The sequence below is a fragment of the Macrotis lagotis genome, chromosome 1 (assembly GCF_037893015.1).
Source record: "Macrotis lagotis isolate mMagLag1 chromosome 1, bilby.v1.9.chrom.fasta, whole genome shotgun sequence".
Classification (NCBI taxonomy): Eukaryota; Metazoa; Chordata; class Mammalia; order Peramelemorphia; family Peramelidae; genus Macrotis; species Macrotis lagotis.
This window is the reverse complement of record NC_133658.1, coordinates 238,446,888-238,470,276: the sequence shown is the minus strand read 5'-3', so window position 1 is coordinate 238,470,276 and position 23,389 is coordinate 238,446,888. Positions and strand designations below refer to the sequence as shown.

The 23,389-nt window shown below is 43.7% G+C and overlaps 1 protein-coding gene across 2 annotated transcripts in view; it reads left to right on the top strand.

Annotated features, from left to right (window-relative positions):
- The first annotated feature begins 1,438 nt into the window (after nucleotides 1-1,438).
- Nucleotides 1,439-23,389, top strand: part of FOSL2 (FOS like 2, AP-1 transcription factor subunit) — a 43,149-nt gene continuing 21,198 nt past the window's right edge. The window contains exons 1-2 of one of the 2 annotated variants that reach the window (XM_074209803.1): nucleotides 1,439-2,596; nucleotides 15,224-15,475. In XM_074209803.1, the coding sequence (XP_074065904.1) occupies nucleotides 2,492-2,596; nucleotides 15,224-15,475 (357 nt within the window). In that variant the 5' untranslated portion in view covers nucleotides 1,439-2,491. The other variant, XM_074209804.1, reaches the window with a different exon arrangement.

The window sequence follows — 23,389 nt, the reverse complement described above, 5'->3', positions numbered from 1 at the left end:
GATTACAGATCCCGGACTACAAATATTCGCATTCCAACGAACCACAGATTTTCAGGCCCAGGGAGCTAGGGAGAATTTTGGCCCAAGCTCCTGGGCTCCCGAGGTCTTGCTCTTTGGCGGAAAGAAGCGAGGACGTGACCTAATCTCACCCCTCCTTTTACTCTCCCCCATTTCTCCCCCTCCACTCTCCAATCCATTATAGTTTGGGATTTGCTTATGACGTATTATTAGTACGTAAGAGATGCGTTCTACCAGGGTGAAGACTAACAGACTGCCTTCTGTGGGGGTGGGGGTGGGGGAGGGAAGCAAGAATGGGGGGAAAATGGTAAAACTCAAATAAAATCTTTCTTTAAAAACAAAAAGAAAAGGGATGCGTTCTAATTGTACTGCACTGAAGCAACAAGGATGTCTTTAGAGTCGTGCACTCTGCCTTTGAGGAGCCTGGGAAGCAGGCGATTCGGCTGCAGGCAGCTGGCACCCGCCAGCCCGGCCCCCAGCTTCTGCTGGGCCCGCCGGGGCTCAGAGCAGCCCTCTGGGAGCGCCCGGCGAGCCAGTCCCCGGCCCCACCCAGGGCTGCCCAACGCTCTGGTCTTTGGACCTCCACCTCCCCGTGGCCCTGACCCAGCCGGCGGCCAGGCATCAGGTAGAGCCCGGCCGCGCCTCCCACCCTTCTCCAAGTGTCCTTTGTCACCGTAATTAAAGCTAGGGAAAAAAGAGGCCAGGCCGAACCAGGCCGGGCGGGCGAGGCCCCTCTCTGCTCTCCCGCCCCAGGTCTGCTCGGAGCGGAGCTCCGAAGCCTCGGAGAGCCAGGGAGCCAGGGAATCCCTCTCTCCACACGTCACCCTAACCAAGGAAACCCGCACTCACGTCCTGCAACGCAAATGACCATCTTTGGCAAAGTGCGCCAATGGAACAGACCAACGCGAGCACGGGGGGAAGGGGTGGGAGAGGGGGGCAGAAGTGCCAGAAATCCACTCCGGTGCGTTCCACTCTGGGCGGGGGGAGCTCGAGCTCCGGGCGTGTCCCCTCCCCCTTCAGTCCCTTCCCCCGCCTCGTCGCCCCCCGCCACCTCCTTCCTTCTTTCCTCACGCCTGGGCGTCCGACTGGTGTCAAGTGCCCCTTAGCTGAGAAAGGGAAAGAAAGAAGCCTCTCCTTTCTTCCTCCTCCTCTCTCTTCCTCCCTCCCCTTCCCTCTCCCCCTCCCCTCCTTTCCTCCCTCCCCTCCCCGCACCCGCCGCTCCTCCTGCTAGGTGGGGTTTGGTGAGCGGGGGGTTGACGTGAGGGAAGGATCCACGGGGTGCGAGGGACTGGATAATAAAGAGTGTGGAGTTGAACTCGTGCCATTGCACTGAGTCATCCCGGGCAGGCAGAGCTCCGGGGCTCGGAGCGCACCGTCGGGAGAGAGCGAGAGCGGGGCCCGCAGAGACGGGCCCAGGGCGAGGCGGGGAGGGGGAGCTGCAGCCGCCGCCGGGAAAGAGAAAGACAGAAAAGGAGAGAGAGGGAAAGAGGAAAAAAAGAGCCCCACGCCGCCTCTCGCGTGCCGGAAAGAGGGCAGGGAGGCCAGGGTCGGGACCCCCAGCAGAGGAGAGCAGCGCTGTGCTCCGCTCCGCCAGACCGGGGGGCTCCGCGCCGCAGCCGGGACCACTCGGGCCGGAGAGCCCAGCCTTAGCTCGCTCTCCATCCAAAGGAAAAAAGCTTTTCCCTCCCTTTAGGCGGTGTTGGGGGGAAGTCCTCCGGCGGCTGGAGGTTTGGGGGTCTAGGGGGTTTGGGTTATTTTTTTCCCAAAGCATTTTTTGTCCGATCATTCTGTCAAGTGTCAGCGCCTCTCTGAAAGTCGGGCGGCTATTCTATCCACAGGAAGTTTATTCTCTGCCCCCCCCCCCTTTTTAAAAAGGAGGAAACAGCCGCAGAAGTTTCTCAAAGCGAGCTTTCCAAGCTGAACGTCCAGGGCCGCCACTGCCAGGACTCGCTAGTTCGGTCCTCCAGGCTTCTTTTTGCCCCGTCTTTCTTTGCGGACATAGGTTCCGTTCCCCTTCCCCAAGGACCCAGGCTCCCCCGCCCCCAACCTCCCGCTCTCGGGTTGAAAGGGGGAGGGCTAGTGGGAGGGCCCGAAGGGAGGGTCGGACTTTGGAGAGAGAGAGAGAGGAGAGAGAGAGGAGAGAGTGGAGAGAGAGAGGAGAGAGAGAGAGAAAGAGGACAGAGAGGGCCAGGCGGCCAGCTGGTGCCGGGCAGAAGTTCTGAGCGCGCCACTCCGGAGCCCGGAGCTCCAGCTTCTTGCCTCTTCGTCCCCACCCCGGGGGCGTTTGGAAGCCCTCGGCCCGGGGGTGGGGGGTGGGAAGGGCTTAAAAATACTGGGACCCCCGGCAGAAGAGATCATCGGGGGCGAGAGCGCTCCAGCAAGTGCGAGGCCGGGAGGAGGAGGAGGAAGAGGAGGAAGAGGAGGGTGGGGGAAAACAAACACCCTGTTTCCTCTCGGGCCCCCACCGCGGATCATGTACCAGGATTATCCCGGGAACTTTGACACCTCGTCCCGGGGCAGCAGCGGCTCTCCAGCGCACGCCGAGTCTTACTCCAGCGGCGGCGGCGGCGGCCAGCAGGTAAGCAGGAGAGCTCGCCGGCTTCCTGGGCGCACCTGGCGGGGGGCGAGCCCTTCCTTTTCCTCCTTTCCTACCTGCCCCCGCCCAAGCAGCCTTTCTTTTTTTCCCTCTTTAGTCTTCGGGCCAAGAATCCCAACCCTAGGAGTTGCTCGGGGTCTCGTTGCTTTGAACCTCTCCCACTCCTTTGCCTTTTTTTTATTTCCTAGGGAAAAATGGGGAGCCTGTAGATGTGAAGCGCTGACAATGACATCCCACCTACTCTATCATCCCAACTCTTTCCCCAGAGAGAATTATGTGTTCCTCCAAGACCTCATCCCTTTCCATAAAAAACAAAAACGTTAATCCCAGGGCTAGCCTGCTGGTTTCTTGGTGATTTTCCCTGTTCTTACCCCAGAATCCCCACAGATGGACAGGAAGGCCTGAAAAAGCATCCACCTTCTCCAGAAGCCATAGCTTGATACCCGTGGGGATACCCCTCCCTCCCTTCAGCCATGTTTCTAGAGAAGGACCCCCTTGAGGGAAGAGGTTGGAGTCAAGGGAATATACTTTGGACTTCTTGTGGTTCAGAAACAACAAACTACAGAGGAAAGAGCAAAGGATTGGGAACTGGGTTCAAATATCAGGTTACCACTTTGGGCCTTTGTGACATGGGGCAAGTAACTTTATCACTTGATTTCTTCAAATGTAAAATGCAGAGGTGGGACTAAGATGACCTGGAAGGAGCCTTCTAGTTTTGGATCAAGGATTACGAGCCTAGGTGAGGGAGGCTAAATGGTTAGAGCTCCAGGGCTTGGCAGGAGTGAAAGGCTCACTAACAAAGGGTCGGACCCATACTCAACTCAACTAACTGCCTTTCCCCTAAGAGAGCCCACACCATAGGGATTTAGCCCATGTCATGCCCACCTTGGGATGGGTCCACTCTGACCTTCATCCTCTCTCACTTCTCACCTGCTTTCTAGAGCCTTCTCCATTCCAGAAAAGACCTGACAATGAACCTTTTTGTGGGCAATAAAGCTTTATTGAAGAGAGAATGGAGAGAAAAGTAGGGGAAAAGGATTGTTATAGCAGAGCCTTCTTCTCTAGTTTTGGGGTAGTACTTGGAGTTGAAAAAGCAAGTCAGGATATTTTTAAAGTAGTTCAACTGGTTTGAAGTCAGAAAAATTGTGTATATTGAATTGTTTGTCTATAAAACTCAGAAAGATAGTGGTGGTGAATATTATCATCTTCACACAACTTTTACATGTATGGACTTGTCTTATGCATTGTGTTTAACCCATGAGGCCCACCAAAATCCAGAGAGTAACCTCTGCTTCCTATCTTCTTGAAGAGTTGTGGGGACCAGGCCAGACAGTGTCATCCAAGCAGCCTTCTCATTTGAGATTGTGTGTGTGTGTGTGTGTGTGTGTGTGTGTGTGTGTATGGGTTGTAGAAAGAACTCCAAAAAGAGTGTTAGAAGAATTCTATCTTGGATTTTCAGGGGTGGAGAGTAGATTTATAATAATGATTTTTTACACCTACGAAAGTATACTTTATTTAAAAGTGATATAACTGGTTAATGTCCACCCCTTAGTGGAGCCATCCATAGTCTCTAATTCTACTTTCTCTCTTCAAAACAACAGTCAAACATCACACACACACAGACACACAAATATCTCTTGAAAGAGCTACATAGGTTTAGACCCTTGTCAAAAAAATGCCATTGATTTCATGTCAATTTTTACAACTGAAATGCAATCATTTGCTCTCTTTGCCTTCCCTCCCCTACAATCTCAAATTCACTCAGCTCTGGAGCAGACCACCTTGAATCCTACCCACCTGGTTTTTCCTCATTTTCTCCCTATCTGCTTTTCTGTTGTTTGAGTGAGAACAATCATTTTCAATGTTCGTCACTTTGCTAAACCTATTTTTGACCTAGTTGGGATGGGATAAGAAGTTAGGGCAGTCAAAGAATCATTTCCAGCTGGATAATGTGTGTCACTGAGGCCTTGGAGCCCATGATTTAAATTGAAGCAGTGCCTTGCTGTGGATCAAAATCCAACAGCAATAGGAAGGAGGAAGAGAAATGACTCCAGCAGAGCATAATGGAGCCTCATTAGCTAAACAGCAAGCAAGTGTTGGCTAATTCCTAGCATGCTGTAACACATGAAGGTTTTGCAATTGATAATAACCTGGTATACTGCTTCTCTCATATGGCCTGCCAGTTCTGCTCAGCCATCCGAAGTCTGAGGCGCCTTTCAAACCAAAGAGATTTTCAAGGTAATTCGGGCATTAGACAAGCTCTGGAGCCACCCTGTGCTTTTATAGTTCTGGAGGATTTGGTTTTTTTTTTTTTTTTTTGGGTCTGGTCACTGGGGTTTTTTCCATTATGGTTGCAGCTTCTGTGCAAAACTGTATTGAAGGTAGGGAGTGGTTGCTGGGTTGGCCTTAGTTACTTCACAAGTAGGTGCTAGGGCCCTTTCAGAGGCACAGGCTGGCAAGGTTCATGGTAAATTACTGTAGGCCAGAGAACCTGCCATCACTTTATTTTCCCTAGTTGCCTTTAATCTGGGACATGTATGGTGTGGGAAGAGATGGACAGCTGCCCCCTTTCTGGCAGTCTCAACAGACTCAGACAACTGAGTTGGGTGGTTCCTTTCCAGTTAAGTCTCCCTGTGGCCACATTTTCCTAACTTCTTGCTTCTCAGGGGTTCAAACCTTCCTGGTAGAACAAACATGTTGCCCTAACATGAACATCAATCCTTTTCCACCCATCTCCTTCAAAGAACTTGGGTTGACTTAGCACAGGACCATGTTGGAGTGTGACATTTTTTCCAGAGAACTTTTTTTTAAGTTTCTAGTCTTGAGTATGAAGCATTCTTATTGGAATGCTTGAAGCATGGAACTTGAAGCATGAAAAATATTTCCTGCTCCAGTTCATGATTTTATTCCCAAAGATTGCTTGTCTATGATTCTTTATCTTTCTACCCTCCTAATCCCCCCCACCCCCACCACATTACCAGTTTTCTTTATATATTTCTAGGGGATTTTTTTCCCTTCTTCCTCCCTTTCCTAGGAAAACACCTCCCAGATCTGAATGCCTTCTCTGCCTCCCTTCTCAACATTTACGGTCTCTGGGAGGGAGCATTACGCAATCTAGCCAGTTACACAAACATAGGTTATTTCATAACTTGTTTTCATCAGCTGGGCCCCCTCTTTATTAAAAAACACACGCTCACACACATAAAAGACAACAAAAACAAAAGCCAGAACTTTTCCAAGGTTGACCATTTCTCAGATAACTTGGGATAATAAATCAAGGACACTAGAATCCCAGCTCTGTATCAAGGAATACTAGAGTCAAGCTCACTCCTCTCCTCCTCCCCCCTCCCTCAGCCCCCTCAATCCCCTCCTCACCCCATGCATGCACGCACACATACAATATTTCCCTGGGAGTGAACTTTACCAACAGTACCAGGCTGGGACATTCCTGAGTTCAAACAACTTTACCAGAAATGACTGAGATTCCCAAGGCATCTCCAGCCATACTTCTTGAGTGCCCTCTAGGGGCACCCGTTAGAACGTCCCTGACCAAGCTTTAACTCTTCTTGTGGTCTAGTTTTTAGAGGGATATAAATACCAATATGCTTAACCTGTCCTTAATTGGGAAACTGTTTCCTATTTGAACTATGTCTCCCGATGAAAAATGTATTCATTAGGTTAGATATATACCTGAAAGCAGAGATGTTTTTCTCATTTGGGTCACCAAAATGTATATGGGTATTATCACTCATTTTCCACACTCTCCTAGTGACATTCAAATAGGGACACAGACAATTTTCTTATCCTGAATTTGTTGGTGGTAGTTGAGCCTTGATTGAAAAGATGTTATAAATCAAAATCAGATTACAATGCTGTGGAAGGAATTTAGTCTATTCTTTTGATTCTTGGTGGAAGTCAGCTTCATTTTTCACCAAAGTGAATAGTTTTTGTTTTTTCCTTTTCCTCTCAGAAGATAAATGTAGCTATCTAGAATTGAGTGAGGGTTTTGGTTTTCCAAACTGAAATTTTAATTAATTTCCATTACCTGACTCCCCTCCTATTGAACACCGTCTTGTTGGCATAAGAGACATGGTTTTTAAAGCAAGGAGATTGCTTCTCTAAGTAATAAATAAGAACTGTGACCTCCTGACATGTTCAGAGCAGCCTTTTGGGGAGCTTACCCCCTTAATCCATTTGATGCCACTTTGTTTTATAGACCATTTGAAGGACCTCCTTGGTTGGGAGGAAGTTAGTGGGGGGGGGACATTGAGGAAAAGGGAAGCAGCAGTAAATCCTTAGCCTTTGAGTGGATTTTAATCTTTGAACATGATTTCAGAACTTCAGGAGCTGGTGAAAGAGATTGTTTGAGATACGATAGACAGTCAAAAAATGAGCTAGACCTGAGTGGTGACAACATTGTAGTGATAATATATTGCTTTGGAAGATAGCCTTTTATAGTGTTAGTGTCAGAGGGACCTGGGTTCAAATCACAGCTTTATCACTTAATTCTCTGTATACCCTTGGGCAAGTCATTGAATCTCTCTAAGCCTCAGTTTCCTGCTCTATTAAAATATTGGGGTTAGACTAATTGACCTCTATTCAGCTCTAAGTCAACTATAAGTCAACCATCCTACTTTAAAAGGCAGTGCTCATTTACATGTATACATGCTAATTCTAGTGGAACGTTAGCATCAGAAAAGCAGGTAACATGTTATTTATCTCAGTTTTGCTTCTTACTATCATATTAATATTTGCCTCTTGCTATTTGCTCCTCCCCCTATCCCCCAGCATGGGTCTTGGTCATAGTTGATACCTAATAAATGTTTGTCATTGAAATGCCCCTTTCTTGATAGTCTTGCCACATATCTCTTATGTGTATGTGTGGTGTATTCTAGAGGCCACAGCCTTTGTGAGAGATGGCAGTAACCATACATTCTGTAACTCTATACTGCTTTGGCTAGCTGGCAATTTTAATTTGTTGGGTTTGGAGAGGGAAAATACAGTATGCAGCTTTTCTTGGTCCTCCCGGCTGTTTCTCAGACCTACAACGTGGCAGGATTTGCCACTGTGTTTAGGAGAAAAGAAAAGATGGATGTTTGTCAGTTAAAAACGGAGCTGCTTTAGGATCAGTGAGGCAGATAGTGTACTTAATGCTTGTTGACTTGCTTTGAGTAGAGAATAAAGTCTGAGCCCTGAGTTAGCCCAGGCTCCTGTACCTTCTCTAAAAGATAGAGAATTCAATCACTCAAGACTAGATTTTGTTTTTAGAAGGACTTTGATCCAGATGGAAACAAGGAAAATTCAAATCTCCACAGTGATCATTATAATGCTTAATCAATAAATGTTCTTATTGTAAGTGGTGGTTCTTAGCTTTAGACCTGGTATTAGGACCCTCCCTCCCTCCCTCCCTCCCTTGTTTAAACATCAAATAATTCTTAGTCTTCTCAAAGAATGATAGAGAAGTGGAATACAGTTGAAAGACTTCCAAGCTCTCTTTCAACTCTAAATCAATGATTCTATGATCCTTCATTGAGAGTTATGCCCAGAATTAACTTACCCTAAATATATCGTCCCTGAACCCAGGAACATTTAATTTACATATTCTCCCATCCAGGCATGGTGGAGAAAACCTTGTCTTTGGAGCAAATACCTAGATTGAAATCCTGGCTCAACAACTTCCTCTTATGTGACCATAGGCAAATGAATTCACTTTTCTGGGTCTCAGTTTCTTGATTTGTAAAATGGGGGGATTGGATTAGATGTGTCTCATCTTTCCAGCTCAAAATTCATGCTTTTATAATTTTAAATGATTGAAGATTTTTTCTTTTTTCCCTTGCCCAGATGGCAATGAGTACAAAGGAAATCAATTACATTGTAGTAACACAATATTTTTTTTAAAAGTCCACAAACACCAATTTAAAAATTTCAGAGAAATTTCAGAGGAATAGCTTTTCCTAAGATGAGATTTGCTTGTTAATTTCAGTAGGATAATTTAGTTTATTTTTTTAATATGAATTTAAAGAAGTACTTGCTGTGGGGCCAAGCACTGGGATTCAGAGACAAAAAATGAAACAGTTCCTGCTCTCAAGATGCTTACATTCTACTGTGGAGAAGAGACTGATGGGAGACAAGATATAATTCCTTGTGAGAGGAGTAGAAGTACTTCATGTAAGTGAGAGTTCAATGGGAGTTTGAGATAGAGAAGAACACTCCAATCGTTCAATCAATAACCATTTATTAAATTACCAGTGATGGTGCTAAAGGCTAAAAACCCAGAGACAAAAATGAAATTGTCTCTGCTCTCAAGCAATTTATATTCTGTCAGGAATGAATGGATGGATGGAATTTCTTCTAGTTGCTCTCTAATTTTCCACTTGAGGGTAAGAAAGATAACTAGAAAACATTTAAGTCTAGATTTACCCAGAACCTTTTCTAGGAGACTTAAAAAAAAAAAGCAAAGTAAAATGAAAGGATAACTGAGGAATTTATCCTTTTCCTTCAGAATTATATGCTTACCTCACTCTATTCATCTCCTATGAAGATAGGAGAGGTTTGGCCTGACCACCTTGGGATCTAGAGAGGGGATCCATGGGAGAGGAAGCACAGTTCCATCCTCTACATCAGCTTTGATAAGAAAACACTCAGGGACAAGTCAGAGGATGTGTTTTCAGAAATTGTCTCTGCTCCTTACCCAGGTTCATATCCTGACTCTGCCACTTATTAACATCTTATCTATATTATTGCCTAGGGTCTCAATGTTCTTCTCATCTATTAAAAAAGGGGATTAGACTAAATGACCTTTAAGGTCTCTTCCAGCTCCAGATTTATGAGTTTATAATTTAGGAATTCATGACTTTCGTGTGTGTATTGTAGACCCCTTTGGCAGTCTGATGAAACCTATAGACTCCTTCCCAGAGCAATGTTTAAAATGTATAAAATGAAATACATAAGAGTACAAAGAAAATTAGTTATGTTGAAGTACAAACTTTTTGTTTTTTTGAAAGTCCACAGCCCCCAATTTTAGAATATCTGCTATAATCCTGTTTGAATGCCTGGTCCAAGATGACATTCCAATGATGAAATGCTAAAAATTGGGAATGGAACAAGAAGGTTGCCTTGGCTTTCCATCTCTGATGCCATTTTTAACCAGATCTGGTGACTTTATCTAGGACAAGCCATTTTATTATTTCAAATAGTATCCGAAATCCTGATTCTTGATCGGAATTTGAATAAGATACTTGTATAAAGGCCTTCACATCTGCATATGGGAGTGGATTGACTTTTGAAATACTGGGCACCAGATTTTAGAATCCCAGAATCTTCACAGAAGGGAGTGAACTCAAAGGTCATCTGATCTATTCCATAGCTAATTAGGAGTCCCCTTTAGAATATCTTCAAGTGGTCAAGCCAGTTTCTTCTTAAAGACTTCTTAAAATCACCTGGAAACACCCTGGAAGACAGTTCTGGTTGTCAGGAAGTTCCTGAGACGTGTGGCTAATCTTTTTCACATGACAGACCTCTAAATACTTAGAGACAGCTATCAAGTCTGTTTTCCTGTGGTGGTGGTGGCGGTGCTGCATGTGCGTGCGTGTGTGTGTGTGTGTGTGCGTGTGTCTGTATGTGTGATGAGAGAGAGAGAGAAAGAGGGAAAGAAAAAAGGGAGAGGAGGAAAGCAGAAAGGAAGGAGAGAGAGAATATGAATGGGGCAAGGAGAGATGGAGTCAGAGAGAAAGCTATTCATATCTGGATCCAAGACAGTAGTGAGGGTTCTCAAAAACGTAGCTTTCTCTAAGGCTCAACTCTGCTCTTCATCTTTTGGACTGCAGTGACCTGTCTGACTGCTCTACTGCATACTTCCTCAGGTGCTGACAATAGGCCCAGTGATGTCATTTCCATTTAGGGACTGGGTGGAGGTGAGGGTGGGTATAAGCCCAGTGTTTTCAGCCAACACCCTGCCAGGGTGTCTTGGATACTGGTCTATCTCAGAGTTTATTAGGGCCTCTGGAGACTAAAGATGAAACAGCAGGAATAGGCCTATTGACCACTGAATGCTTTAACTTCCGCTCCAGAAGCTTAGGGACAGGAACCAGGACACTGTGGTCTTTGGGTTTGCTGAAAATTGGTATTTTTTTCTTGTTTCTGAGGATATTGTTTTTCCATAGTTTCCCAGGGCCTCAGTAGGTGCTATCTTATTTTCCAGACCACCTGCACAGAGTATTCCAGGTTGTAGCATTAAACACAGAAACCCAAAACTTGGTAGGTGCTTAATGTATGTTTATTTTCTAACTGTTGTGCACATACTTCAGTCTTTGAGCTGAAAGATGATAGGTGTCTGGGCAAACTAACATAACCTGACATCCTAGACCTGTCCAGAGAAGGAGAGTCTCCAAGTGGTTGAAGGCACCCCCAGCAAACCAATTCAACTCAAATCAGTTCAGTTCAACAGACATTTATCTAATGTCCCTGAAGTGCCAGGCCTGGCCAACCATTGAGAGAACAGAGACAAAAATAAAACTGACCTCTCCTGCATCTGTAGCTGAAGCACCTAGGATCTATCTACTCATGCTGATTCCACTATTTGACTCCATCAGATTTTATTTTGGGTTCCCTCCCCATTTGTGTGGCACAGTGTCTTGGCACCTGGTGCTGAATAAATGCTTTTTATAGATGTTGAATGGGAAGGAACCTGACCCCCTGCCGAGTTAAGTTGTGATGAGCCTGAGACCCCCCTTAAGTATTCTGTTGTTCCTGGGGGCTGCAGGACTTATTCTCAGTGTGACATCATTGACCTGATTCTGGGGTCATGTTTGCATAGAGGGATGCCAGCATCATTTCAGGGACCACAAACTGCTAATCTCACCACTTCTCTCCTGCATCGTCGAAACTTCCTGCATAATGCTTTCAGAGCTGGGACAAGGCCCATCTGCCAGATCTAATTTAGACTTTTGCATGTCTCCCAGAAGGGCTCCTCAGAGACAAAAGCATTCTTTATCAGGGCCCCAGGCCCCTCTGGGGATGGGACATGGCTTTTCTTGCAGTTTTGTGCCAGGGTGTTATCCAGATGGATTTACCTCCTGTCTGAAACAAGGTGTACAAGCATTTCAGAGGCCCTCATTACCTACCACCTTGTTTTTACTGCTGGCTTGTTTTGTCTAGACAGGACCAATTGCTGCAAGGAATCTGGCGGACGGGATCTTTGGAATACGTTTAGTAGACCTGCTGTCTACAAAGCAAATCAAAATGCCAGAAGCAAACTTAACCATACTTTTCTTGGGGCCTTTTGCCCCTTAGTCCCAGTTGTCCAACCTCTGGTTTTTCCCAGTTCAGTGGATAGAGGTGGGGGAACGCCATTCATAAAAAAGTAGAATTCACTTTTTGAGGAAGATGCCCTCCTCAAAGTTGATAGCTCTTCTGAGTTCAGGAGGGGTCAGGTCAAATTACTGAATCACTTACCTCCAGAGAAAGCAATTCAGGACTTCCCTACTCATTGAGGACTCTAAGAATATTCAATTAAAAGTAGAGAAGTAAGAATGTAAATCTGAGGTACTTCATACAAAAGGAGAAAGAGAAAACAGTTTTCTTAGGAGCTGCTTGCAGTATGATATGGGGACACAAATGATGGTGATTTTGTTTTCTGAACCTCAATTTTCTCTTCTGTAAATTGCAGGGATTAGGTGAAATGACCTCTGCAGTTCCTTTTGACTCCTATGAGGATACTATAAGTTAAACAATCACATGTAGGCATATTCACAAAGGCTCTTTCACTTAACCCCACCCCCCCAATGTCAGAGGGGGTGCAGCCCTCTCTGCCAAACTGTTCTGTGTAAAATGATGACCACTGGACTTCCTGCCCTTTCCCCCCCCTTCTTTCCAGGCAGGTTCTTTTCAGGCTCCAGATTATGTCACCTACATAAAGTGTATCTTGATTTCCTCAGTGATTGGTGCCTCCTTTGCCCCTTGATCTTTCTTTGTGTTCATTTTGTACATATTTATACTTAGCTATATATATTATATATATATATATTGTTTTCTCAGTATAAGTTCTTTGAGAGCAAAAAATGGTATCATTTTTGTTTAAATGCACAGTCATAGGAGATACTTAATATGTATCAGTTGGATAGGTCATCTCTCAAGTCTAGTCATCTTTGCCCTTGAAGGTGCACCCCCAAATCTGTCACAGTGAACAGCATTCCTTGTGTAGTCTAAAGGACAAGGTCCTTTATTACTAGGTCCTTGGTGCAACCATGTTCTATTCAAAGCCAGTTAATACATAGGATCATATCTCTAGAGATATAGGACATTTAAAGGCCCTCTTTACCAACTCCTTCATTTTACAGAGAAAGAAACTGGAATCCAAAAAAGTTAAATGATTTGCACTAGGTCATATAGGTAGCAAGTAGCAGAGGGAGATTTGAATTGGGATCTTCTAACTCCAAGGCTATTACTCTTTCCTCTGAATCACATTGCCTATTTTAACCAAAGCAGGTTTCAAACCCCCCATCTTCCTGAGTGTAACACTCCTCTGTCTGCTATCTCAAGTAGCTGCCTCTAGGTTGGTATTCTTTAACTCTGTGGTTCCTTGCTTTGAAATGAGAACATTCTGTCTCCACTTATCATCTTCATTTCCACTGAAGGAACCCAGGTAGAGTTGGTGGATGATTTTTCAGGGCACCCTTAGGAGGAGCTGCAGCCATAGGTGATTCTGTTACTTCTGACAGACCAGAACACATGCAAACACCACCCCAACCACAGACACACACACACACACACACACACACACACACACACACACACACACACACACAGAGATGCTGTGCTCATAAGCAAATTAACAGAGTCCTGATATGGGTCTTCTAACTAAGAGGAGAGATGCTTCCAAGTTGTGGGCTGTCTGAATCCAACCCAGTAAATCTATGAAGATTTTTGGCAGGCTCAGGCTGGATGCCAGGGTGTGAGCTGATGTAAGGACAGAGTAGGATGTTGGACTGTAGTTATATTCTGTTTATCCTTGGTGAATTGGTCAATCAATGTGCATTTGGCATTGTGCTATATCTGAGGGAGTCACAGACAAAGATGAAATAATATTTTCTCTCAACAAGCTTCTATTCACTTTGTTAGAGATTCTATAGGTTAGAAGCAAAGTTTAGGAGGAAACACCAGAAGCATGAGATTTTCTGGTTATTCTTCACCCCTCAAGGCTAGAAACTTGGGGTAAAGGATTGCAACCCACTGGACTTCTGTTCCCTGACTATAAGATGACAAGGTTGTACAAATTAACATTTAAGACCCCTTCTGGCTTCTTCTTTGATAATGGAATTTCGTCTTTTTCAACTGAATTTCTGAAGGATGTTGCTTTTCATATATTGAAGACCCATGTTGTTTCCTTTCCCTTTCTCTCTCTCTCTCTCTCTCTCTCTCTCTCTCTCTCTCTCTCTCTCTCTCTCTCTCGCAGGGTTAACTAACTGACTTCCCCAGGGTCACACAGCTAGTATGTATCAATTGTCTGAAACTGGATTTGAGCATGAATCCTCCTGACTTCAGGGCTGGTTCTTTATTCACTTGTTTTCCTTATTTTTAAAATCGATTTCTTCATAAAGCATAGCACAAAAGCAAGCTTTACAACGTGGTGGTATGGCCGGGTCAGGGTAAAGACTAACAAAGTGCTCTTCAAAGTATTCTGGCTAGTGACTTTGGCCAAGTCATTATTTCTCAGGGTCCCCAGGAAACTCTAAGAATGTAAATTGCCAGTTTGTATCATTGGAAAGATTTTTTCCACTCTGAGAGTTTCCTACACTAATGAAATCACAGATTTGAATATTTTTTATTATCATTTGCCTCTCTTGGAGGATGAGATAAGAGACAAAGAACATTATATACCTATGAAGTTTCTTAGGAGAAAAAAATTTCCCAAATAGATGGGGATGGATAGATTGGATGCATGAATAGATGGATGGATGAGTAGAAGGATACATTATATATTCTGATACATTGTATATTCTGGTACAGATGAGCAGAAACGGACAAGTATGGAGTCTGAAAGCCGAAAGAGCTGCCCATTTGCATCCTCAGTGCCCAGGACCCTCTCCCAGAACGCTAATCTTTCAGCCCAACAGGGGTCCATCTTCTTAGGAAAGTGGTGTGTTCTAAAGGCTTCTCTCATTGGTCATGGCCACAGAGTTCCTGCACCTAGGGGAATGATTGATGGCTGTGAATCCCAAGCCTCTCTGAACACCCAGGCAGGAGGCCCTTCTGCTGAATACCAAGACAGCTTGCATGGGTGAGGTGCCGAGACTGGCTGGTTGTGAGCATACTGATGGGTTGTTGCATCTATTTTAAAAGTCAGCTTTGGATGTGTTGACAGCCTTAGTTCCCCGTCACATTCCTGTAGTTGGGCCGTGGACTGGAATGGAAAGACTCGTGTCCAGGCAGGATTCCTCTGCGTCACGGATGCTGCAGACTTTGTTTAAGGCCTCTGGGTCAGCCCTATCTTGGGTCCTGCCTTCACCTGTTTTTCCCCTGTTGGTACCTTCTCTTTCTTCTTTTGCTCAGATTGGCTTCTCATCTTCGTCTTATTTTATTTTATATCTCTCTTTTTTTCCTTCCTCTTAGAAATTCCGGGTAGATATGCCAGGATCTGGCAGTGCCTTCATTCCTACTATCAATGCCATTACCACCAGCCAGGATCTCCAGTGGATGGTACAGCCCACAGTCATCACCTCCATGTCGAATCCATATACCCGCTCCCACCCCTACAGCCCCCTGCCAGGCTTAGCCTCGGTTCCAGGACACATGACTCTTGCAAGACCTGGGGTGATCAAAACCATCGGCACCACAGTGGGCAGGAGAAGGAGAGATGAGCAGGTAAAGTACAGACTGAACCAGACGAGGGAGTTTGGGCAATCTTGTCAGGGGAGGGCGTTTTTCTATGGAGATGGAGAAGATGAGATTGGGAGACTTTCCACCTATTAGCAAGAGTTCTTAACTAGTGTGGATAGGAGACTGGACTTGGAATCAGTAAAGCATTCAGACTCATTAGCTGAGTCCTTGGACAAGTCACTTCATTTCAAACCAGCTGTGGTTTCTTAGTCTGTAAGATGGAATAAAATCATAGATATTATCATATTTGTATATTATTATAATTGTTATTATTACTCCAATATTCATTTCTTGGATAATAAAACAGGATAAGAGCACATTACACTTATTAAGTTGTCAATAGTGCCCTTGATAGAATGGAAAAAGCATCAGCTCTAGAGTCAATGGATCTGGGTTCAAATCTTGTTTCTGATGCTTCCTGTTGGTCCTTGGATAATCTCCTTGAGTCTTACATTCCTCATTTATAAAATCAAGGAATTAGATTAGATGACCTTTGAGATCATAAAATAGACTTTTAGTTGGAGGAGATCCCAGCTCCTAGACAGCTGAGCAAACAGTTGAGGAAACTGAAGCTTGAGGAAGTTGACTTGCCCAAGATCACAGAGATAGTCCTTGTCAGAGGTGAAATTTGACTCTCTGGCCAGTGGATATTGGTTGGCCAGTAGATATTGGTTTTGTCCTAGAAAGGACAGAGAGCCAGTGGCCATGCAATAGGAAGCTATCATAGCAGGCTCTCTTTCTGCTTTAAGTGTCTTAGCTTAAGCATCCTAGTGTTAACCATTTGGTAACCAAATGGTATTAACCATTTGAAGGATGACTTCCTGGAGGGTAAAGCCTCTGTGGCTATACTCCGGAGGGGGACTCGGGTCTTGTAAATGATTGACACATCCACCTATGGGAGTCCATCTTTTTTAGAGGGGAGGGCCATTCTGTGAGTTGGGTTTCTCAGTTGGACTGGGCTTGGTGAGTATGCAGAGGGCAGAGTCCTATAGTGTCTCCACGCCCCTGGAGGATTCAGGAAATGGTTGCCTGAGCATTTATGAAGCTCTTATAGAACTTTCAAAGAGGGTGTTAGGAAGTTTTATGAGCTGCTTTCTAAGTATCCTTAGGAATGGGGTCAGCATCAAATTGTCTATGCTACAAAGGAAAAGGAAGCACAAGTTGGGGGGGTGAGGTGGGGAGTACAAGTTTACCACAATGTTTATCAAAGTCCAAACTTGAATCTGGTTCTGTGACCAGGAGCTGGACCAGGGGCTTGAGAGGTCATCTAGTCTCCATCTTTGTCATTTTATAGTTAAAGAGACTGGGACCCACTGAAGGGAAGTGACTTGCCTGGGGAGATGTGACCCCTCCCCCAAATCCCCTGTCTCATCCAATGCTCTGTTCACTGCTAAACATCCTAATAGTATCCAGCATAAAATAACATAGAGTTCTGCCTCTGGAGTTAGGGGACCTAAATTAAAATTTCTCCTTTGATATTTAACACCCTTTTGAGTTTGAGTAAGTCATATAACCTCAGAGTGCCTTTGTTTCCTCATCTGTAAAAAGATGCCTTTGAACTATTGGTCTCTAGCTCTGAAAAAAATCTGTTATGGCCAAATTTTTTTTCAATTCAAATCATTCCAGAGGCAATATGACTTAAGTAGTATTAGACATTATGATAGGACTTAGAATCAAATCTTGCCTCCCATTAGCTGTATTGAACTCTGGCCAACTCTCTTAGACTTTTTGAGTCCCAGTTTCCTCATTTCTCATTTCTAAAAAAGGGCTAAAATAGCTCCTTTACCTCAAAGAGTGTTGTAAAGATTAAGTGAAAAATGTATATAAAAGGAAGTAGGGAAACAAGAATTAGTTAATTAATTATTAAATGACTTACAAATATTATTTATTTTGACAACAACTCTAGGGGGTAAGTACTATTATCATACTCATTTTTCAATTGAGGAAACTGAGGCAGATAGAGAGTCAGTGACACACAGCTGGTAAGTGTCAAAGACCAGACGAACTCCTAAGTTGGTTCCCTGTTACATTGCATTGACATTGCTAACTTGTATGGAGCACACTAGGCCAGGGCAGTCATCCCCACTTAGCACACTAGGCCACCTATTTGAGATGCCCACTTTACTAATTGACATTCTCTTGGAGGAGAAGCTCCATGTCTTTCTTCATTCTGAGCAGCTTCTGAATCTGTCCTTTTATTGAGAAGGGGAATCATCTGGCCATGCCACCTGATCATAATCATTGATTATTCCAGTTTTCTTTGGAATTATAAAGTCTGTTTCTCCCAAGAGACCAATACTTGCCTTGGAGAACATATCCTGGCAAGGTTATTGGGAGGACAGCTAGGTGGTGCAATGGATAGAGCACCAGGATTGGAGTCAGGAACATGGGTCTTCCTGAGTTCAAATCTGACCTAAGTAGTTGTGTCAAGTCATTTAATCCTGTTTGACTCAGTTCCTTGTATATATAAAATGAGCTCGATAAGGAAATGATAAATCACTCCAGTATCTCTGCAAAGTAAACTCCAAAGTTATATTTTAGAATGGCCCTTCCTAGGTCAAGGACCTCAAGATCACACTATATGAGAAACTGTTTGAAAAAATTGGATGGTGGGGGCGGTGAGAGGGGGAGAAGAGAAGTTTTTTGGGGTGGCAGAGGTGGGGTTAGTGTGATACATGATAACTGTCCAGTTATTTGTAGTGGGGAAAAAAAAGTAAACTTGTTGGCCCTCAGTGGGAAGAACCAGGAGTAAGGAGGGGGAGTTCCAGTGATGGAGGTATTAATTTAGTGGAAGTAAATTAGAGCTAGCTGTTAGTGCTATTCAAAAGTAGGATGAGTGGTTTTGAAAAGTTGTGGGTTCCGTCTCACTTTTGGAGGTACTTAGTTTTTAGAGGTTTTAATCAAAGTCTTGAATAGAATCCTATTAGGGATGGGTTATAGGGATTTCTGTTCAGATTGTACTATGACCCTGAGATCCTTTTGAGCTCAGACTTTTTGTATTTCTGTGATATATCCAACCCTTCATTTTATTTTTCACATATCATTTCTTTTGAGATTCTCTCATCGATTGGTATCTTTTTCCTAATCTTCATTAACACTAAGCATCCTGGTGTAAACAAAAAAAAATTATTGATGCTTTAAAAAATGAAATAAGTATTTTTTCAGCATACTTTTTCTACTTTGAACTATATCTTGTAACAAAAAGCAGATAACAAAAAATGATAGTGTATGTATACACTACTGAGGAAAAAGAGTTTGTGTTCTCTGGGACCAAGATTCAATCCCTGCAGTTTACTGATGAGAAAATCTGGGGGAAAGAAGCAGAAGACAAAAGGAGAGAGAGAGAGAGAGAGAGAGAGAGAGAGAGAGAGAGAGAGAGAGAGAGAGAGAGAGAGAGAGAGAGAGAGAGAGAGAGAGAGAGAGAAACAGAGATAAAGACAGAAATAGAGAAGAAAGAAGTAGAAGGGGAGAGAGGAAAAAGTGAGAGATTAAACTATTTGCTTAATGTCTCATAAAGTTGATTAGTGACAAACCTGAGAAGAATCAGAACCCAGGTGTACCCATATAGATTGCTTATCTTCTATACCAAATTGTGAATATCTGTAGGTCCTCCCAGCAGTGGCTAGATGAGAGGAATCCCCTGGCATCTCCCTGTCCTGTTTTGCTGCTACTGTACCTTTTCAAGAAGCTAGTGCTCCCTTAGCATTAGCAAGGATGCATGGTGTGCTGGGGTTGAGAGCCTTCAGACAGAGCTGGCAAAACCCCTGGAGCCCAAGGGGAGAGAAAAGATGGAAGTCATTCCATGGGGATGACATCAGGAGAGCCCTCAACTAATCTGGGACACTGTCTATTGTAGTTATTAAACACTGTGCAAGTCAGCCAGGGCACCTAATATTAATCAGGCTTCATTCACTAAGTGTCCTGATGTTTCCAGTGAGGTCTCTTGTAATTGAACCACCCTTCAGGATCAGCAATCATAATAATGTCTCCTATTAACATGCTTTTCTCCATGGACCTCAAAAGATTTTACAGACTTTGGCGAGCTAGACTCTCTCAGGACATAAATGACCCTAGGGATGAGTCAGGGTTACTTTGACTCTTTAGGGTTACAGGGAACCATGGAGGGAAGATGCTGACTAGCATTCACTTCCTCTCAATGAGCGATGCCTAACTCACACTAATACCCTAATACAATCTGCTGGAGGCTTTGATTTTGGGGGAGAGAAAGGGAAGGGACAAAAGACATTTTCTAATGATCCATCATGAGCTAGGAGCTCAGAACCATCTTTCATCAGAAAGAGTAGAAATATCACTAAACTGTTAGAAAACCAGAGTTCTGGTTCCAGCTCTGGGTGGATGGCATTGAACAAGTCACTTATTAGTGCCTCAGTTTCCTCATCTGCAAAGTGAGGGGATTAACTTCTTTCATTCAGCAAGAATTTGTTAAATACTTGGAGATACAAAGACTGGAGATACTGGAGATACAAAGTCAAAAACAAATTATTCCCACTTCCCTCAAGGACCTTTTACATTCTAGTGGGGGACAACAACATGGTTGTATTAGGTTATGTTTAGGGTCCTTTACAGCTTTGTTATTCTATTCTAGGACCAAACATCTATAACTAGATGGGATTCTAGGCATCATATAGTACAATGACCTCTTTTTTTTACAAATAAGGAAATAGAGGCAATGAGAGGTTAAATGACTTATTTAGTTTCACCCATATAGTGTCCAGTCTGAAGAAGGATTTGAATTCAGATACTCAACTTTCCAGACTCCTCTATTTTCCTTTCCTTTCCTTTCCTTTCCTTTCCTTTCCTTTCCTTTCCTTTCCTTTCCTTTCCTTTCCTTTCCTTTCCTTTTTCCTTTTTCCTTTTTCCTTTTTCCTTTCCTTTCCTTTCCTTTTTCCTTTTTCCTTTTTCCTTTTTCCTTTTTCCTTTTTCCTTTTTCCTTTTTCCTTTTTCCTTTCCTTTCCTTCCTTTCTTTTTCCTATCCTATCCTGCCCTGGTCTTATCCTATCCTGTCCTAACTTTTCTATTCTATCCTCTCCTGTCTTGTTTGTCCTGTCCCATACAATTTACATTCTACTCCATCTCATAGGACTTCCTTGCCTCAAAATAAATGATTTTTCGGTTTCCTCTTGATCACCCTAGGAAGTATGAAAAGGGATCCACAGTAAAGGAAATGTAGTTCCCTCCTGGATATCAGTGAGCCTTTCTTTTCTGGAAGCATAAGAAATGAATAAAGTCAACTTCATTATCAAAGTCCCCAAGCCCTCATGCCTGGCACTATGAAAAGAATGTTGAAGCTGAAGTCAGATGACCTGGGTTCAAAGTTCACTTCTACTAATTATTCCTATAGTGACCTTGGGCAAGTTCCTCTCTCTGACCCTCAATTTCTTCATCTGTAAAAGGAAGGGGTGGAGCCATATGGTTGGACTACAATTCCTTCTAGTTCTAATGCTGTTGTCCTATGATCCTATCACCTGGTGGGTGGGGCGCTTCAGCAGAAGATGGGTCTGGCACCTGCTTATGTTCCAAGAACTTGTCTTCTAGAGGCCTGGGGCTCCGAGGGGAGGGTGCGTGTCCTATGTGGGTGGGTAGGGCTCCAGTGCTGCTGACACATCCACGCTCTAACAATGTTGATCTCATGTTCCCTGGATACTTCCTATGTTGACAGCTCCCACAACTTGCCACTCATCTCCCAAGGCTGGGAAGTAAGGGGGAGAGAGGTTGGGAGTATATATGGAAACCTCTGGGCCAAACTTTTTTCAAGATCTAAGGATCTGAGGAAGGGAAGAACTGAAAGGAAGGGAAGATGTCACTAATATTGTCCCCAAGGACCACTTCTATTTGAACATTTCAAGGCTATACTGTTTTGTTGGTGGTAGGGTAATCCCTTTACCAACCCAAATGGCAACTCCTCTTTTACTTAGTAGATAGTCTTTGAGACTTGCTGTGGTAAAAAACCAAAACCTCATCCTACATCCGGTCTGGTGGTGAGCCTTTCTAAGCTTAGCTAGGATGGTGCTCAGAAAACACATAGAATATGGGGCCTAGTCATGATAATAAAAATAAGAGTAATAATTTATTTGGGATCAGTTCTAAGATTTCATTGGCATAGAGAGCCCTCAAGGAATTCCTTCTATACCACAATATGTTGACAACAGTTCTGTAGTTAATGGTCTCAGAGGGACATGGACAGTATAAATGATATGCTCAGTGTCACAGGTAGGATTTGAACCCATGTCTCACTGCCACTACCCACAATGCCATATCTCTCTAATAGTGGAGAGAGAGAGAGAGAGAGAGAGAGAGAGAGAGAGAGAGAGATGGATGGATATACATATACATACAAACACACAACTTTATCATTTTTAAAGGGTTTTTGAATCCATGCTCTCATTTGATGTCCTAATCAAAAAAGTAGGCATTTGCAAGAATCTGGGGAGATGAACAGCTCCAAGTCTCTTTTAGGAAACTTTAGATCAATGCTTATTATAATCATCTGTATACATGATCTAATGAGAACCCTTTGCTTCCTTCTGTATTATACCTAAATAAGGCTGATACTGAAGAATTAAGAACATCATAAGAATGTTCCTGCTACTACTAAACTTGTTTCAACCTGATCCCCCCAAAGTTGCCGATCTCACATAGAGCACCACGTGAAGACCAGCAAGGAACATCTTGAGACCCTGGTGATGCCCCTCAAAGCTTTTTTCCAGTTCAAACTCTAGTGCCAGAGGAGGTAGCCCCACTAGGCAATGAGGATCCTATTGTAATGTGGGCTTAGATCCTTACCTCACACCCATCATGTATTATCATGATGGAATGTCAGAGGTAGAAGGGACCCTAGAGATCATCTAATTACACCTAGAAAATTCCATCTTTATTTAATCAGTTAATCAATAAATACTTATTGGTGCCCTCCATGGGCCAGACACTCTGTTAGGTGATAGGGACACAAAGTCAAAAATGAAACATCCCTTGTCCTCAAGAAACTTACTTAATATTCTACTATGGAGGAACAACATGTCCATTAATAAGCATATCTTGAATAAATACCAAATACTTACCAGGTAGTTTAGACAGAAGGCACTAGTAGTTGGTTTTATGGAATCAGTAATGAGCTAAGTTTGCAAGGAAGTGAGGCATTGACAGTCAATTGACGGTCAGTGTAAAGCATGGAGAGTCTTGCTGAAGGAAGAGCAAAAAGGCCAGTTTGAATAGAGAGCAGTCTTCAGGGGGTCAGGTTTTGGAGAACTTTAAAGGTCATAGAGAGGAGTTTATTTTTAAGCTTGATGAGTTTAGGAGTATGACATGGTCAGCTCTTCCCTTGAGGAAAATTATATTGATAATTTCATAGAGGATGGATGGGAGAAAAAAGAGGCATCAATTAGGGGGTGGTTGGAACAATCTAGGTGGAAAGTATTGCTATACCAAGATGGTGGCTGTGTCCACTGAGGGAGGGGAAAACAAAAAATATTGTGGAGATAGAATCAACAAGATCTGGCAACTGATTAGGTGTCTAGGTTGACAGAGAATGAGGAGGCTAGGATAACCATGAGATTGTGAACCTCAGTGATTGGAAGGATGAAGTTGATGGAATATTCCAAATGCTCATACCACATATGTAAAAAGTACCCAATTTGGAGTTAAAAGACCTAGTTTTAAAGCTTTGCTTTGCTAATTGTATCATCTTGGCAAGTCACTTGACTTAACTTGGCCCCGGTGTCTTTGTCTATAAAATGGGGATAATAAGACCTGTCTTGCCTGCCTGACAGGGCTGGTGTGACATCAGATGAGATGATGGATTTGACAGCTCTTCATAGTAAACCTTAAAGTGCTCTATATACAGAAGAGACTGAGGTACAATGGGAGGATCATTGGTTTTGG